Genomic DNA, 19,218 nt, shown 5'->3' with positions numbered 1-19,218 from the left:
GTGCTATGTAATACCATTTTTAACTATATACACAGAATGTCACACCTATAACTTTACAAATAGCAACCTGCCTTTCCAGGAGCCTCTACTCCCTTTCTCTGGATAAATGTCAGTACAATTTATGCTTTAACCAGGCTTGGATGGCTGAAGAAGGAAGGACAAGAAGACACCTGTGGAGATGGGCAACAGCTGTTGAGAAACATTGAGAATACCTGTCTCAGAACTGACAACTGGAGCTTTCTAGGATCAATGGCATTTGCACCTCATTCAGGGCAAAATGTTGGTGATCTTATCATTCAGACATACTTAGGAGCCCACAGCTGAACTTATTAATGAAATTCCCTCTCACAGTTAAAAATTAAAAAAAAAGCAAAAAATACTGAATATGAATGTGGAAGAAAGGCAATTTGATGTTTGTAATTATCAAGGTAAACTCCACGACCTGCTGAATGTATGCAAAATGGACCATGGATGGTGCATATAAAAGTAGCATGAGCAGAGAATAAAAGCAAGTATTGAGTCTTCTTTCTGGGAGAGTAAGGCCTCATACAGGTTCCCTACCATGAGCAGCAAGGACGCTTCACTGAAAGGTAACATTTTTGCCATTCTCTTGCTGATAACTTTAACATTTCCCTAAATTTAGATTGAATTAGGAACTGAAATAGAATAGCTGTAGAAACTGACGTCTTCCAGGAGCTCAGTCTTCCACTAATGGTGGAACCTGCCTCCACCTAAAATTTTTAGTCTCCAAAGTTTGGAATTAGAAGGCAGCTTGATACCTTCTTTACTCAGACTTCTGTTTCTGAAGACTACCTTTGCATTAAGCAGCGTCATAGAAAATTGGTTTAAAGAACATGCCACCTGTGCACAAAAGCCTGGATTCAGACTGCTTTGCTACAACACTCAGAATGACTCAGGCAATGACTAAAAGTCATTATGCACAAGTCTAGAAGTTATGTAGTAATTTTGAAATTAATGTTTTCATAATCATCTTCAACTTTCTAGGCCTACAAGTCTCAGGTTTTCTTATTCCTAGAATTATTCCCCTGACTACTTTCTTGGCTGCAGCATGCAGCATGTGCCTTGTTCATTGGGGAGGGGGAAGGCTTATCTCAGTACTATGTAAATACACTTCTCTTGAATTTAGAGCTAGAAAGAAACTTATCACAGGATAACATTAGGGACAGCTCTCCTGATTTATGGAAGTACATTTTAATTTAGCATTTAAAATCAGTCTAGTGAGCCAATACAGGTAGCAGGCCAATCTCCACAACAAAAACTCTGAGAGCGCAAAGCAGTGTTCTTTGAATAAGTATATTTATTATAAAATATTTGAGTTTAATTTTTTCCATTGTTCTTCTGTGCATATTTTATTTCACTGAATAAAAACTTGGTTTTGTTAAGTTTATATTAAAAGTTTTAAACAGATGAGGTTGTGTGTTTTAAATAATAAGAAGTCCTCTATATCAGTTTCAGAAGCTCAGGAGAAAAGCCAAATATCCTCTCTGATTTCTTAGCAGTAGGCAATTTAGGGTTAAACTCTAAACAGGAAAGCAGCACAGCTGCTGGAAATTGTGTGAAGGAACTCCCAGGACAATCAAAACCTTAAGAGAGCCACATAACCACCCTCCTAGAAAATTAATTTAAACTCCAAATGTCTGCAAAGAAGAAAATTACGAGTGGGAAGGAGGAAGAAAAAAAGAAAAAGGCCAATATATTTTCCAAACTTATATACCTGTGCAGATATAATTATATATCTTATGTACCTATATTTACACTGTGAAGAAGTTTGATTTTTTACTTCCATTTATCACTATGAAATAAAATCAGGCACAATAGTAAGAGACTTCAGAATACAGTGTACAGTACAGCACAGGTTACTCTGTCTCCTCAAAATCTCTATCAGGCTCTGACACGCAGTCAGGATGACAGAGGGGAGAAAGGATAACAGAATTACAGCGCTTCCCTCCTTCATTGATTTTCAGCAGCCAGCACAGGGTATATTCTGAGCCATATGACAGTATAGATAAAATAACCCAGTAACCCAGTCAGTTACACCTGGCTCTGACAGCTAATTCTAAATGAACACAAGTCAATGTGATTCCATTTTGCTTTATTTTAAACCTGGACAGATTTGTTGGTGGTGGTCCTTCTAGTGTCCAACATGCTCCTGACAAAGGAAGGAGTGACATCCTTGCCAATCTGCTCCAACGGATCCGTTAATTGCCAAGTTTCCCTTGGGGAACTTTTTGACCGGGCAGTTAAACTTTCACACTACATCCACTTCCTCTCTTCGGAAATATTCAATGAATTTGTAAGTACTCAGCCTTTTCCTGAGAATGAGAACATATAAAAACGCAAGTTAGTACTTTTTAAGCACAAACATGTTAGCATAAAAAATCTTTAAAGAAGTAAATTAATATGACTGTGCAGTGACAGTCTCAATGGCAATAAAATCTCTGTGTAGTGCTGATGATCAACAATATTCCCAACATCTCTATTAAAAAATACCATTTTCCCAGCATTCTTTATCTGTGGGACAAGTTTGTGTTTGCTGGATGCCAGTTTCACTCTAAAGACTCACCAGAAACTTTTGACCTTTACAACACAAAAGCAGTGATAAAAGCAATGGAACAATTAGTTAATACGGTGTTTGAATTGAAGCTGTTCCTGCCTATCTATTTCAATAATGCCTGTCCTTGCTGATCTGCAGGATGAACATTATGGTCAGGGCCGACATTTTATTGCAAAAGCTATTAATAGCTGCCATACCTCCTCCTTAACCACTCCTGAAGATAAGGAGCAAGCTCAGCAGATTCACGTAAGTGCAATTTCTGATGTCATTCAGTGTGAGGTAGAGTGTGGGGTGGTGGTGGTAGGTTAAGGAATAGAGTGACAGCAGGCAGAGAGAGGGAGAAAGCAATCTGAAAAAAAAACAGGAAAAAGAAAGCACCAGTCAAGAAAAGTTGATTTAACATTTGCTAATACTAAGTTATAGACTATACAGAATACACAAGTATCAGTAACTTTCTTCCCTTCAGTTTCCCGTATGTTAGATTCAGTCATTGCATCTTATTTCCAATTACATTATAAAACCACAGAGTAATGCCAGTTACCATGCTTGTACAGCACAGAGAACACTACAGCCTTTGAACATTATCTTAAAGCATCTTATAGACACCTATTATATTAACAAACATAAAAAATCGCTATATAGTGACTAGGGTACATAGGTAGAGATAAATAGTTTTCTAGTAAATGAAAACACTAATACTATGAAACAAATGCAAAATATATTCTTGCTGTTGTCTGCAGGCAAAGCAGATCATATCATCATCCAAATACAAAGACTCCAGTGCAAAATACTGCAAAACATACTACATAAATCAATTTAATAATTATAAACCTAAGTGAAGTTGAAGATCATCTTGTTCAGCCTACGCTCACTGATACAATTTGAAAATATTCTGGAGAAAAAAACAAGCACAGGTTTATGAATAAGGGTGTGCCAGGGAGAGAACTTTATCAATTTCAGGTGGTGACAGCCTTGCAATCCCAATATCATAATTTTCTGTTACAATAGTGTAACTGGTTGTGCTAGTATTGTAAAACGTGATGACAACAATGATAAACTTCAAAAACGCAATTGCACAAAAGGTTTGTAAGACAGGGCTATAGAATATTCAGTGGTAGGTGCTGGAATAATCAAATCACTATGTCTGAGGACATTGCTCTAAATGCTTCCTATTGCTGCCAGTACTTAGTCTTCCTACTCTAACTACTTTTTCTTAACATGGGTGAGTAGCATGAAGCCCTGCTGAATTTAATTCTGGGAATCCTACGCTCCTGGAATGATCCCCTGATCCATTTGGCTTCTGAAGTACAAAGAATCAAAGAAGCTCCAGACACCATCCTCCGGAAGGCTGTAGAGATTGAAGAACAAAACAAGCGGCTTCTGGAAGGAATGGAGAAAATAGTTGGGCGGGTAAGCATTACATCTTTAACATCCTTCTAGCCTGTTGCTATAAGAATCATAGAATCATAGAATAACCAGGTTGGAAGAGACACACTGGATCATCGAGTCCAACCATTCCTATCAAACACTAAACCATGCCCCTTAGCACCTCGTCCACCTGTGCCTTAAACACCTCCAGGGAAGGTGACTCAACCACCTCCCTGGGCAGCCTGTTCCAGTGCCCAATGACCCTTTCTGTGAAGAATTTTTTCCTAATGTCCAGCCTAAATCTCCCCTGGTGGAGCTTGAGGCCATCCCCTCTTGGACTCGATGATCCGGTGGGTCTCTTCCAACCTGGTTATTCTGTGATTCTGTGTGATTCTGTCCCTTAGGAGAAGAGGCCAGCACCCTCCTCTCTACAACCTCCTTTCAGGTACTTGTAGAGAGCAATGAGGTCTCCCCTCAGCCTCCTCTTCTCCAGGCTAAACAACCCCAGCTCCCTTAGCTGCTCCTCATAGGGCCTGTTCTCCAGCCCCTTCACCAGTTTTGTTGCTCTTCTCTGGACTCGCTCCAGAGCCTCAACATCCTTCTTGTGGTGAGGGGCCCAGAACTGAACACAGTATTCGAGGAGCGGTCTCACCAGTGCCGAGTACAGAGGGAGAATAACCTCCCTGGACCTGCTGGTCACACCGTTTCTGATACAAGCCAAGATGCCATTGGCCTTCTTGGCCAGTTGGGCATACTGCTGGCTCATGTTCAGTCTGCTGTCAACCAACACCCCCAGGTCCCTCTCCTCCAGGCAGCTTTCTAGACAGACTTCTCCTAGTCTGTAGCACTGCATAGGGTTGTTGTGCCCCAAGTGCACGACCCGGAATTTGGCCTTGTTAAACCTCATGCCATTGGACTCTGCCCAGTGGTCCAGCCTGTTCAGATCCCTTTGCAGAGCCTCCCTACCCTCCAGCAGATCAACACTTCCACCAAGCTTAGTGTCGTCCGCAAACTTGCTAAGGGTGCACTCAATGCCTTCATCCAGGTCATTGATAAAGACATTGAACAGGGCTGGACCCAGCACTGAGCCCTGGGGAACCCCACTTGTCACTGGCCTCCAGCTGGATTTCACACCATTTCCCACCACTCTCTGGGCCCGGCCATCCAACCAGTTTTCCACCCAAGAGAGTGTGCGCCGGTCCAGCCCAGAGGCTCACAGTTTCTCAAGCAGAATGCTGTGAGAAACCATGTCAAAGGCTTTATTGAATTCCAGGAAGACCACATCCACAGCCTTTCCCTCATCCAGCAGCCGAGTCACTTTGTCATAGAAGGCGATCAGGTTAGTTTGGCAAGACCTGCCTTTTGTGAACCCATGTTGACTGGGCCTGATCACCCAGTTCTCTTGCATGTGCTTCATGATAGCACTCAAGATCACCTGCTCCATGACTTTCCTTGGCACTGAGGTCAGACTGACAGGCCTGTAGTTTCCTGGGTCCTCCCTGCGACCCTTCTTGTAGATGGGCACAACATCAGCCAGCCTCCAGTCCAGTGGGACTTCCCCAGTCTTCCAGGACAGCTGGAAGATGATGGAAAGGGGTTTGGCCAGCACATCCGCCAGCTCCTTCAATACCGTAGGGTGAATGCCGTCCGGCCCCATAGACTTGTGGGTATCTAGTCAGGCTAGCAAGGCTCTGACCACCTCCTCTTGGATCATGGTAGCCTCATTTTGCTCCTCTATCTCCTGGGATTGTCACAGACAGAATGACTTTCTTTGCAATTAAAGACTGAGGCAAAGAAGGCATTAAGTACCTCAGTCTTTTCCTCATCCCCTGTCACTGTTGTTCCTTCTGTGTCCAATAGGGACTGTATGGTCTCCCTAGTCCTCCTTTTATTATTTATGTATTTATAGAAGGATTTTTTATTATCTTTCACAGACTTGGCCAATTCGATTTTTAACTGAGCCTTAGCCCTTCTGATTTTTTCTCTACACAATCTCACTTGCCTCCTGTAATCCACCCAAGAGGCCTGTCCCCTCTTCCAGAGCCCATAAACATTTCTCTTCTTCTTGATATCACTCAAGATCTCTCTGTTCAACCAAGCTGGCTTTCTCCCCTGCCGGCTTTTTTTCTGGAACATGGGGATGGCTTTCTCCTGAGCTGCTAGGATTTCCTTTTTGAAGAGCTCCCAGCCCTCCTGGGCTCCCTTGCCCTTAAGTACTGTCTCCCATGAGACTTTGCCAACCAGCCTTCTGAAGAGTTCAAAGTCTGCCCTCTGGAAATTTAATGCTACTGTCCTGCTAACCACCCACTTCACTTCTCCTAGAACAGAAAACCCTATCATCTCGTGATCACTTTGTCCTAGGCGTCCACCTACTGCCACATCCCCCACAAGGCCTTCTCTGTTCACAAACAGCAGGTCCAGGAGGGCACCCTCCCTTGTTGGTTCATTCACCAGCTGTGGAAGGAAGTTGTCTTCCACGCCCTCCAGGAACCTCCTAGACTGCTTCCTTTCTGCTCTATTGTACTCCCAGCAGATATCAGACAGATTGAAGTCTCCCACAAGAACGAGAGGCATTGATCTAGAGACTATCCCTAGTTGTTTGTAGAAGAGCTCATCTGCTGCTTCTCCTTGGCTGGGTGTTCTGTAACAGACTCCCATCACAAAATCTAACTTCTGGTGGGCTCCTCTGATTTTACCCCACAGGCTCCTCTGATTTTAACCCACAAGGATTTTAACCCATAAGGAAGACATTTGCAGCAATAGGCCCTCTCTACCTGTAATAGGAAGGGAAACAGCAGATGTGAAAGAAAAAAGGACCCAAGATAGCTGAATCTGACAACTTTTCAGCTTTCTTCTTTCAGCTTTCTTCTCTTCTGCTATCTTGCAATTTCTAAAGAGACTATGTGATGTGACTGGCATAGCATCATCCAACATACTCCCACTCCTGCTTCAAAGACAGGTGTAATCATCAGGATTGGTAATCATTATTCTACCTTTGAATATTTTGAATTTGAAATCCTGATTTTTTAAGGCTCCATCTGTGTTTTTTCCCATGCAAGTATTTATAGGTATATTTTAGCATATTTATACACATTAGTATACATATAGGTATTGTGTATAGTTTTCAGAAACAGATACTGTGTTTAATATTATCCTGGAAGTCTGGACTATTGCAAAGACATGGCCCAGAGAAAAGTAATCATGGTATCTTTCATTTCTCTTTTCACACCGTAGTGGTTCCCCTGAAACTCCTTCTTTGATTTGGTTTCCCCTACACTCGTAAGGTTAGACAACAAAACCCATACTCAAATATCCCTTGTTATCAGTAATTTATTGAAAGCTTCCCTGAATAAAATCAGCACTAGCTTGTTTATTTTTAAAGGGGGCTCTGTTAATTCCTGCATATATCATTCTGTCAGTAAACTAGAGGTTAACAAGAGACTTTACTGGCTTTTGCTTAGGATCTGGGCAATTAAACAGGATCACTGTATCCGCCACTTTCCTCTGGTGGATACTTTCTATGGATAACCAGGTAAAGGAGAGAGATTTTTACTAAAACTGAAGTAACTAAATCTTTTCAAGGCCTCTGTCCCCTATTAGTTCTGGGTGAAATCAGTCAATAGACTTAAAAGTTACTGGAGAGTAGTTAGAGGGAGTATAAAAAGGACATATAAAACAGATCACACATGGCCTCCCTCTCTCTCAGTTAGGTGTCTCATTACTCAGCAATCTTAGTCCATCCAGGCCACAAATGCATTTATACATCTTTATCCCATATCCATGTGTAAAAAGGGTGCAGGTAAGGATCCAAGCTAACAGTAGAAGTCAAGCGCTGCTACAGTTACCCTGTCACCACCATCTCATTCACATTATTTACTTTAGGAGTTTGAAGGTAGAACTGGAATATTTATTAGAATGAAAGCACGTTTTTGACTGATAGTAGGTTGACCTTTTTTTTTTTTTTGCCTGTTGCTTAAACTGAGTCATAGAGGCTCCACAAAAACTCTTCTATGTGCTTTTACAAAGTACAACTGGTGGTTGTGAGGATGGACTCAATAATTTTAAAGGTGTTTTCCAATCTAAATGATTCTGTGATTCTTTAAATGATTCTGTGGGAAATAAAGGAAAATGCAGAAGCACCAGTAGACACAGACTTAGTTCCTGCTATGAAAGGTAGGTTTCTGTGATCTGACAAAATTAATGACTGCCTCTTTCAAACAAGGAGACCTAAACCAATTAAACTTCAGATATTAATGCACTACCTGAGTTCATGAGCTCCTACACGTAGCTTTGTAAAATTCGATGTCACTGCATCACTCAGCAATTTATTTTTTTAATGGAATATGAGGTACAATGAATCTGCAGTTCTGCTGTAGAGAGGTTTGCCTGGTAACATGTTCTTGAAGCTGCCTGTATCAGAGAGACCACCTAAGAGAATGGTCGAGACAAACCTATGTGTCTCTACACATAACGAAGTTCCAGGCACAAGTGCTAACAAATATTTCCAGGTGGAAGGAACAAAAAAAACCAAGTCACTGATGAGTCTATGCATGAAAGAAGGTTTGATTTCTCTGCAAAGTCAGATTCCACTGGACATTGGTTAACACGCTAGTTCTCTTAAAATACTACTGACACAGTTAAGCTTTTTACGTATTTTAGGGAAATAAACAGAAAAATATGACAAATTCATTCAAAATTCTCATGAAGACACTGAATATTATTCAGAATAGTGAGAACCATAACAGGAAACACTTTACAAGCCATACACTAGCAACCAGCATTCCTTAAGGCCAGTTTTTTAAATCCAGTTAAATTCACTATCATGTACTACAGTATCATTTTCTGTCTTTAGGTTCATTCTGGTGAAGTTGGAAATGAAATTTATTCTCAGTGGGAAGGCCTTCCATCCCTGCAACTCGCTGATGAGGACTCCAGACTCTCTGCCTTTTACAACCTGCTGCATTGCTTCCACAGAGATTCCCACAAAATTGACAACTATCTCAAGCTTTTGAAGTGTCGCCTAATCCATGGTAGCAATTGCTAGGTACTCAAGGGCATAAACACTTAATGAAATCATTCATCATGGTGTTCTTGTTGCTTTGCCCCTTTTCATTGCAAACATGAAGAAAAGTCACACTTTTCAGCACAGCATCAGCAGTAACTTTCAGGCATGTTTGTGTGAATTCTGGCTGCAACTATTAGCACCATTTATCTTCATGTTTTAAAATGTTATGAATAACTTGTATCACAAGAATATACTTTTCTGCCTAATCTCCTCACCCAGTAGCATATCAGCCGTAACCAGATGATGCAGATACAAATAAAAATGCTATTAAATCCAAAAGTGGTATTCAGTGATATCAGTGAATGAAAAATAGCTGGTACAGTTTATACCTTCAGTATTAACTTCTCATTTTGGATCTCAGTCTCCAGTTACTGATACATGACAGGCTATCTTACTTCCATGGCCCTCTATCACACCTCCAAAAAAAAGAAGAGGAGAAAAAAAAAAAGAGGGACATCAAAAAGCAGGTTATTTACATATTACACTAAATTACCCTAAACTAAAGTACAGTCTGAAATCTAACCTACTTGGATTGATGCATTTACTCTGTGCAAAAACTGTCTCTGTAGGAGAAAGAAAGGTAGGAAATCCATCCTGGCTAACATAGCCATTGATTCCCCATGCAGTCCATGGACAGAGAAGACACATCTGGAATTTTAAGGACAGAGATATAGGTATAACTGTACAGCTATATCATTGACTGTTTTGATAAGAGGTATTTCCAAAGGAAGGTTCATCACATTTGAGGTAACTAACTAAGGGCAAAGGAACCAAGAGATTTCAGTAGGTCCCAATGGGAAGTGCTGGGCATCCATTCAGGATCATATACACCTACTCTTCCCATTCCTTGCATGTGGTGTGGTTGTTGCAGTTCCTCTGAAAATTTCAAGCTACAAAAAGGCACTAGCTGAGCTAAAGCATCTGCTGTTCTAACCCCAAAGTGTCTCCATTCACTCATAACAGTACAGTTAAGCACTGGGAAATTGGAGAGACTAAAATAATTGACTACTTTGAAATAATCTGGCTTAGTCACACAACAAGTAAGAAGCCAAAGAGCAGCTGGAGCCATTGACTATATCTATATACTGTCTCTGCAAATCATAAACAAATCCAGTCTTGGCTTCTTCACACAGCTTCAGGAAAGAGGAGCTTAAAAGCAAACCAGTTCTTCATGGGTTTGGCTGCCTACTAGGCAAGACTATTACATTGCTCCAGAGTTGAGCCAGCTTGAAGAAAGAGCCAAACACCAAAGAAGATAGGTTTGAAGGTTTACCATAACAGAATAAGCACAGTCATAATAGGTATTTACATATGAGATTAGGTAACATAACCTTCTAGAAAGGTCTCATTTCAGCCACCTCTATAAGGATGTAATTATACTTACACTTTTAATTATGTGCGTGTGTGTGTGTATATTAAATGGGCTTTTAATAACTCCATGTTTTCAATTATGAATTGCCTCAGACCATCTGGATAAATGTATGAGTCCATTTTTAACATCTAAAATCACCTGTACAGCAAACAAATTCCTTGTTGGACAGTCATAACTGATATCTTTCATCAGCTCTGAAATACACAAAATTTGGGGCATATGCAACAGCAGTTTAACAACACACAGCTGTACAACACCACAGTCAAGGTAGATAATGGGTAAAATGTGTCAGGCAAAATGCAAACACTCAGACTAGAATTAAACCTGATCACAATATTCAGTTTTCTCTTATAATGTCAATGGCAAAAAAAAGTATTTAGGAGGGAGAAAAAATATTGTCTATAATTTTCACAAATGCTCAGAATTACAGTATGAGTTCTTATTAAAAAAATAATGAATAACGAGACTAGTCTGTACTGAGCTGGAAAAAATTGTTATGCCTCACTGAGTAAACTCCTACCTCAGAATCTCTTTACAATTCAAAATGAACTTGATTTATACGGCAGACATTCATAATTTTACACTTACATGACTAGATTTAAAACGATTACTTTCATTAACTGTTTATAAATTACGATTGTTTAAAACTTGCATGCACTGGTCTTATCGTAGCCTGGTTTAGTACAACTATGAATTTTATAAAGAGAAATGGAAGAGAGTGACAAAAAAGATTCTAAACAACTGAAAAGCTATTGGGCTTGCAGCTGTTTAGCTAAGGGGTATTTAAAAGTGATCTGGTTAACATTCTTGAGTCATCACAGATGTCACAGAGAAAGACACTGAATCCTATGAATGCATTCAAAGCTACACCTTCATTTTTAAGTGTCCTGGTTCAGACAATGACTACAGACTCGAAATGTTCAAGACACAATACAGGCCAACTAGAAAGTCTCTTTTTTTTCAGCTGCTAATAGGTACACTCCATTTTTATCTCACTGATATTTTATTATTTAGTGCATGTTTATAAGACCTATGCAACTATTGTCTTTCATCCAATAAAAATAGTTTTGTATTCAACCTTTTATTTTATACAAAACTGAATTGAGAACAAGCACGTTCTTTCTAAATGAAAGCAACTGATATCAATAAGAATTTTATTCCAAGTGCTTTAATTTCTGGCTACTTCATCTTTCCCAGAATCAAAAATGGCTTGATTTCTAATTATTTATTCAATACCCTAATTTACCATATATAAATCTCTGTTGGATTTTTTACTTCTATTCATAGAATCATAGAATAACCAGGTTGGAAGAGACCCACCGGATCATCGAGTCCAACCATTCCTATCAAACACTAAACCATGCCCATCAGCATCTCGTCCACCCGTGCCTTAAACACCTCCAGGGAAGGTGACTCAACCACCTCCCTGGGCAGCCTGTTCCAGTGCCCAATGACGCTTTCTGTGAAGAATTTTTTCCTAACGTCTAGCCTAAACCTCCCCTGGCGGAGCTTGAGGCCATTCCTTCTTGTCCTGTCCCCTGTCACTTGGAAGAAGAGGCCAGCACCCTCCTCTCTACAACGTCCTTTCAGGTAGTTGTAGAGAGCAATGAGGTCTCCCCTCAGCCTCCTCTTCTCCAGGCTAAACAACCCCAGCTCTCTTAGCCGCTCCTCATAAGGCCTGTTCTCCAGCCCCCTCACCAGCTTTGTTGCTCTTCTCTGGACCCCTTCCAGAGCCTCAACATCCTTCTTGTGGTAAGGGGCCCAGAACTGAACACAGTATTCGAGGAGCGGTCTCACCAGTGCCGAGTACAGAGGGAGAATAACCTCCCTGGACCTGCTGGTCACACCGTTTCTGATACAAGCCAAGATGCCATTGGCCTTCTTGGCCACCTGGGCACACTGCTGGCTCATGTTCAGTCGGTTGTCAACCAACACCCCCAGGTCCCTCTCCTCCAGGCAGCTTTCTAGACAGACTTCTCCTAGTCTGTTGCACTGCATAGGGTTGTTGTGCCCCAAGTGCACGACCCGGCACTTGGCCTTGTTAAACCTCATGCCTTTGGACTCAGCCCAGCGGTCCAGCCTGTCCAGATCCCTTTGCAGAGCTTCTCTACCCTCCAGCAGATCGACACTTCCACCCAGCTTAGTGCCATCTGCAAACTTGCTAAAGGTGCACTCAATGCCTTCATCCAGGTCATTGATGAAGACATTGAACAGGGCTGGACCCAGCACTGAGCCCTGGGGAACCCCACTTGTCACTGGCCTCCAGCTGGATTTAACTCCATTTCCCACCACTCTCTGGGCCTGGCCATCCAACCAGTTTTCCACCCAAGAGAGTGTGCGCCGGTCCAGGCCAGAGGCTCACAGTTTCTCAAGCAGAATGCTGTGAGAAACTGTGTCAAAGGCTTTACTGAAGTCCAGGAAGACCACATCCACAGCCTTTCCCTCATCCAGCAGCCGAGTCACTTTGTCATAGAAGGCGATCAGGTTAGTTTGGCAAGACCTGCCTTTTGTGAACCCTTGTTGACTGGGCCTGATCACCCGGTTCTCTTGCATGTGCTTCATGATAGCACTCAAGATCACCTGCTCCATGACTTTCCCTGGCACTGAGGTCAGACTGACAGGCCTGTAGTTTCCTGGGTCCTCCCTGCGACCCTTCTTGTAGATGGGCACAACATCAGCCAGCCTCCAGTCCAGTGGGACTTCCCCAGTCTTCCAGGACAGCTGGAAGATGATGGAAAGGGGTTTGGCCAGCACATCCGCCAGCTCCTTCAATACCGTAGGGTGAATCCCGTCCGGCCCCATAGACTTGTGAGTGTCTTGTTGGGCTAGCAAGGCTCTGACCACCTCCTCTTGGATCACGGGAGCCTCATTTTGCTCTTCTAGCACCTGGGTTTGTACACAGACGGAATGACTTTCTTTGCAATTAAAGACTGAGGCAAAGAAGGCATTAAGTACCTCAGTCTTTTCCTCATCCCCTGTCACTGTTGTTCCTTCTGTGTCCAATAGGGACTGTATGGTCTCCCTAGTCCTCCTGTTATTATTTATATATTTATAGAAGGATTTTTTGTTATCTTTCACAGACTTTGCCAATCTGATTTCTAGCTGAGCCTTAGCCCTTCTGACTTTTCCCCTACACAATCTCACTTGCCTACTGTAATCCACCCAAGAGGCCTGTCCCCTCTTCCAGAGCCCATAAACATTTCTCTTCCTCTTGATATCACTCAAGGTCTCTCTATTCAACCAAGCTGGCTTTCTCCCCTGCCGGCTTTTTTTCTGGAACACAGGGATGGCTTTCTCCTGAGCTGCTAGGATTTCCTTTTTGAAGAGCTCCCAGCCCTCCTGGGCTCCCTTGCCCTGAAGTACTGTCTCCCATGAGACTTTGCCAACCAGCCTTCTGAAGAGATCAAAGTCTGCCCTCTGGAAATTTAATGCTACCGCCCTACTAACAACCCTCTTCACTTCTCCTAGAACAGAAAACCCTATCATCTCATGGTCACTTAGTCCTAGGCGTCCACCTACTGCCACATCCCCTACAAGGCCTTCTCTGTTCACAAACAGCAGGTCCAGGAGGGCACCCTCCCTTGTTGGTTCATTCACCAGCTGTGGAAGGAAGTTGTCTTCCACGCCCTCCAGGAACCTCCTAGACTGCTTCCTTTCTGCTCTATTGTACTCCCAGCAGATATCAGGCAGATTGAAGTCTCCCACAAGAACAAGAGGCATGGATCTAGAGATTAACCCCAGCTGTTTATAGAAGAGCTCATCAGCTGCTTCTCCTTGGCTGGGTACAGACTCCCATCACAAAACCTACCTTGTTATGGGCTCCTCTGATTTTAACCCACAGGCACTGAACCTCCTGATCACCACACTCCATCTCAACGGAGTCCAAGTCCTCCCTTACAAAGAGGGCTACCCCGCCTCTTCTCTTACCCTTCCTGTCCCGCCTGAAGAGCTTGTACCCCACCATAGCTGCACTCCAGTTATGTGAGTCGTCCCACCACGTTTCCGTGATGGCAGCGACATCATAGGCTCCTTGCCCTGCGACAGCTTCCAGCTCTTCCTTCTTATTCCCCATGCTGCCTGCATTGGTGTAAATGCACTTCAGCTGAGCTGCCAAGCCTTCAGCCCTCTTAGAGGGAACAGAGTTCATTCCCAATTGCCTGGTAACTGGAGTAGCTAGTTCCAGAGTGCCCGTATCTCCCTTAGCACCCCGAGGTGTGTTCTCCCCCACTTTCTGTGTGGTGAGGTACAGGTGGTCCACACCAGCACACCCTCTCCCAATCACCAGTGCCCCACATTCAGGCTTGTTCCTGTCTAGCCTGGGCTCAACCCCCTCCCCCTTCACATCTATTTTAAAGCTCGATTTATGAGCTTAGCTAGGTTTCTCGCAAGGGCTTTAGTTACCCTAGGAGACCCACGTGTTCCGTCCTTATCAAGAAAGCCTGGGGGTGCGTGAGCCACCCCATGATCAAAGAATCCAAAGCCCCTCTCCTCGCACCAGGCTCGGAGCCAGGCATTAATCAAATTCTTCTTCCTGGCTTCCCGCTCCTCTCTATTTAGCATTGGGGTGGAACAGAGTACTACTTGTGCCCCAGAGCCCTCCATCACTTTCCCAATGGCCCTGAAGTCATTCTTGATGGTTTTGGCCTTTTTGTTTGCTCAACCATCGTTACCACTTTGGACTACTATCAGAGGATAGTAGTCTGTCTCGTGGACCAGGGAAGGAAGTTTTCTAGCTACCTTCCTTTAAGATTACTTAGTGATGGGAATGGGAAGATCCACATGGCTGAAATATAGGCTCAGTTCTGTTGAAAATGGTATTTAAATTAACATAGATGGCACTAGATTTAAGATAAGACCTTGTGACACCAAACCTAAGTGGTAAGAAGTTCAAACCAAATCATCATTGGAAACATTCATCACTGAACACAACACAGTAGTAGAGATATACAAAACAAAAATCGAACTTGCTGTTCATAACTTATGTCTAGACTCTAGGACTATATCCAACCATTTGAGAAAACAAATAATTTTGAGGATGATTTTAAAGCCAGTAAGGGAAGATTTTACTGACCGTATATGTCATTTGGAATCAGCTGCTTAACTACAAAAATTCTCCAGTGGTTTAACATCCAGAAGGAAAAAAAAAGATATTGTAACTCAGCAACTCATCTGTACAACACTTGCACAATATCATTTCAAAGGCCACTAACAATTCTAATAACAAGGGATGTGGTGGAGAAACCACATGAACCATCTAAGTTTCACCTCTGAACAAGATAAATTCTCTGAGGGCTACATTTTAAACTAAGTCTGCTTATAATAAATGAAATGTTTACAAACAATAAATTATGTCAGAGATGTAAAATCAGTAATGATGCTTATGTATATGCCCATACAGTACAGAAATGAAATACTACAATCATGCATGGGAATAACATCACAGGCAGACACATTCCCACTGGAATTACTGAGTTTACTGATCTGTAAAGCTATTTACACATATGGCTATTTCTATCTCAAGCTCTTAAAAACTTCTGCCTGCAAATTACTTTGATAAATCTTGAAGACTGAAGCTGAGACTCAGTGTTCAATTACATTGAAATTCAAGACTAACTACCCATAGTTTATTATAAGTGTTAAATAGAGGTTTAAAACTACTTTTGAAACATAACGACACCTTTTTGACGTTCCTTATGCTAATATCAGTCATTAGGAATGGAGCTGAACTCAAATAAACATCGGTCTTAGAAAACAGCGGGAATGTCAGCCAAGGTTTTTCAACTTTTTTCCCCCAAACAACTCAATTACTATCTGATAACATTTCAACAGTATCTACTATCATTGGGATTTTAAGGCTATGTATAGATATATACCTCTATAAGTGAACAGTAAAATTGTACAGTTTCTCATAGGGCTTTTTCATTTTCTTTCATGTATTAAGTTATGAGGGGGAAATGAAAACAGATGAGTAACAGCACCTAATGTCCTCTGAACTGTATTGTTTCTTTGTTTGTTCGTTCATTCGTTTGTTTGGTTTTATGATCCCTTAGACACATTCTGCAGATCACAGAGAAAATACAATGCCATTTTAAAGGAAAATACAGAATCCACCTTTCAATCTATAATTTTATCGTGCACTAGGGGAAAAAACAAACCCTGTTTCTGACTTTGTTACTAATTTTTTTTCATATCACTATGTTTATGCTCTTTTACTAATCCAAGAAGCACAAGAATCTCATGCTAACATTCTGGTTTTGGTGGGAAGAATATATTGCTATGGCATATTGCCTTCTAATTTATGTGTCCAAAAAAGAGTTGCAGGATGTAATCGCTTTTTGTTCTTTTCCTCATGAAGAAGTTCTGAAGTTCTTTCATTGAGTGGCAACATTTTATATCAGTATTGCCCAGCATATATTATCTTCTTTGTCCTCAGTATGCAGTGCAAGTGGTAACAAACTAAGTGAAAGGAGGTTATAAAAAGACATTCAGGGTCACAGAGATACTTGGTTTCTGGCTCCAGAAGTACTGATGTATTGGAAGATGAATGTTCATTTTTTACCTACTGTTGACACTGAGCCCCACTAAAAGTCCTGAAGGTAAGTCTCAAACGGAGTCCTTTACTGGCAATTCCTATATTTCATAACCACTTAAAAAATTATGGCATAGACACTCATCAAACACTTTTTAAACAAACACTTCATCACGTTTCATCCAGTCTGCTACCAGAAAGTGTTTTGCCAAGCATAAAAATGATCAGTATTTACCAACTATATTTAATAGTAGTAGTCCCTCAAAAATTCACTTTTCCTGTCAAACACTAATTATGGGAACAATTTTCCCTTTTTAATAAATGAAAGAGTTCATTACACTGAAGAGTTCAGATGACTTATTAGTTCACGTGAGTGACAGTGTGAATCATCAAAAATGCTAAGAGCACTAACCCTGGCATATCAAAGAAGCTATAAAACTCATATCATTTGTACCACTTACAACATGTTGCAAAGGAATTTGTGGGATACAAAATATATAATATGCATGTATATTCAGTGAATAAGAATTAATTTGAAAATAAAAAAAGGGGGTCCCTTCCTAGCAAGGTCCTGCTGTTTGCTTATCACACAGAATCACAGAATCACAGAACAATCAGGTTGGAAGACACCCACCGGATCATCGAGTCCAACCGTTCCTATCAAACACTAAACCATATCCCTCAGCACCTCATCCACCCGTGCCTTAAACACCTCCAGGGAAGGTGACTCAACCACCTCCCTGGGCAGCCTGTTCCAGTGCCCAATGACCCTTTCTGTGAAGAATTTTTTCCTAACGTCTAGCCTAAACCTCCCCTGGCGGAGCTTGAGGCCATTCCTTCTTGTCCTGTCCCCTGTCACTTGGAAGAAGAGGCCAGCACCCTCCTCTCTACAACGTCCTTTCAGGTAGTTGTAGAGAGCAATGAGGTCTCCCCTCAGCCTCCTCTTCTCCAGGCTAAACAACCCCAGCTCTCTTAGCCGCTCCTCATAAGGCCTGTTCTCCAGCCCCCTCACCAGCTTTGTTGCTCTTCTCTGGACCCCTTCCAGAGCCTCAACATCCTTCTTGTGGTAAGGGGCCCAGAACTGAACACAGTATTCGAGGAGCGGTCTCACCAGTGCCGAGTACAGAGGGAGAATAACCTCCCTGGACCTGCTGGTCACACCGTTTCTGATACAAGCCAAGATGCCATTGGCCTTCTTGGCCACCTGGGCACACTGCTGGCTCATGTTCAGTCGGTTGTCAACCAACACCCCCAGGTCCCTCTCCTCCAGGCAGCTTTCTAGACAGACTTCTCCTAGTCTGTTGCACTGCATAGGGTTGTTGTGCCCCAAGTGCACGACCCGGCACTTGGCCTTGTTAAACCTCATGCCTTTGGACTCAGCCCAGCGGTCCAGCCTGTCCAGATCCCTTTGCAGAGCTTCTCTACCCTCCAGCAGATCGACACTTCCACCCAGCTTAGTGTCGTCCGCAAACTTGCTAAGGGTGCACTCGATGCCTTCATCCAGGTCATTGATGAAGACACTGAACAGGGCTGGACCCAGCACTGAGCCCTGGGGAACCCCACTTGTCACTGGCCTCCAGCTGGATTTCACACCATTTCCCACCACTCTCTGGGCCCGGCCATCCAACCAGTTTTCCACCCAAGAGAGTGTGCGCCGGTCCAGGCCAGAGGCTCACAGTTTCTCAAGCAGAATGCTGTGAGAAACCATGTCAAAGGCTTTACTGAAGTCCAGGAAGACCACATCCACAGCCTTTCCCTCATCCAGCAGCCGAGTCACTTTGTCATAGAAGGCGATCAGGTTAGTCTGGCAAGACCTGCCTTTTGTGAACCCATGTTGACTGGGCCTGATCACCCAGTTCTCTTGCATGTGCTTCATGATAGCACTCAAGATCACCTGCTCCATGACTTTCCCTGGCACTGAGGTCAGACTGACAGGCCTGTAGTTCCCTGGGTCCTCCCTGCGACCCTTCTTGTAGAAGTTATAATTCGAACAAGTAGGAATCAGAAACATGTAAGGCGTGGTATACAACATAACTTGTCTCTCTGAGATTCTTTTCACTTTGTTGTTAAAGTAGAAATAATTCCTGAAATATATGTGGATACTATGCTTAACTTCACTGACTTCACGTTTGAAAGCACCGCGCATGATTTGCAGGACTAGGCCTATAATCATACACAACAATAAGCTCTTTCTTTAGCCAGATGATTGAAATAACAACAATCTTCCCCAGGAGCCATTCTTGGGAGATTTCCAGCCTAATTTCATGGACAAAAATAGTTCATCTAATTCAAAAGAGTTTTCAAGACTT

At 42.4% G+C, this 19,218-nt stretch overlaps 1 protein-coding gene across 1 annotated transcript; it reads left to right on the top strand.

The window, feature by feature from the left end:
- The first annotated feature begins 562 nt into the window (after positions 1–562).
- Positions 563–9,263, top strand: PRL (prolactin). Its single transcript, XM_069853167.1, has 5 exons — positions 563–590; positions 2,133–2,314; positions 2,714–2,821; positions 3,806–3,985; positions 8,796–9,263. Exons 1-5 carry the CDS (start codon positions 563–565, stop codon positions 8,985–8,987), a joined length of 690 nt encoding a protein of 229 aa, XP_069709268.1. The 3' UTR covers positions 8,988–9,263.
- The last annotated feature ends 9,955 nt before the right edge of the window (positions 9,264–19,218 follow it).

The sequence above is a fragment of the Phaenicophaeus curvirostris genome, chromosome 3 (assembly GCF_032191515.1).
Source record: "Phaenicophaeus curvirostris isolate KB17595 chromosome 3, BPBGC_Pcur_1.0, whole genome shotgun sequence".
NCBI lineage: Eukaryota > Metazoa > Chordata > Aves > Cuculiformes > Cuculidae > Phaenicophaeus > Phaenicophaeus curvirostris.
Note: the sequence above shows the minus strand (reverse complement) of the source record. Positions and strands in the feature narration are given on the sequence as shown.

Coding starts and splice junctions, on each gene's coding strand:
- PRL (XM_069853167.1), top strand. CDS start 563: ATGAGCAGCAAGGACGCTTCACTGAAAG. Junction 2,315..2,713: donor CGGAAATATTCAATGAATTT/GTAAGTACTCAG, acceptor GCTGATCTGCAG/GATGAACATTATGGTCAGGG. Junction 3,986..8,795: donor TGGAGAAAATAGTTGGGCGG/GTAAGCATTACA, acceptor TTCTGTCTTTAG/GTTCATTCTGGTGAAGTTGG.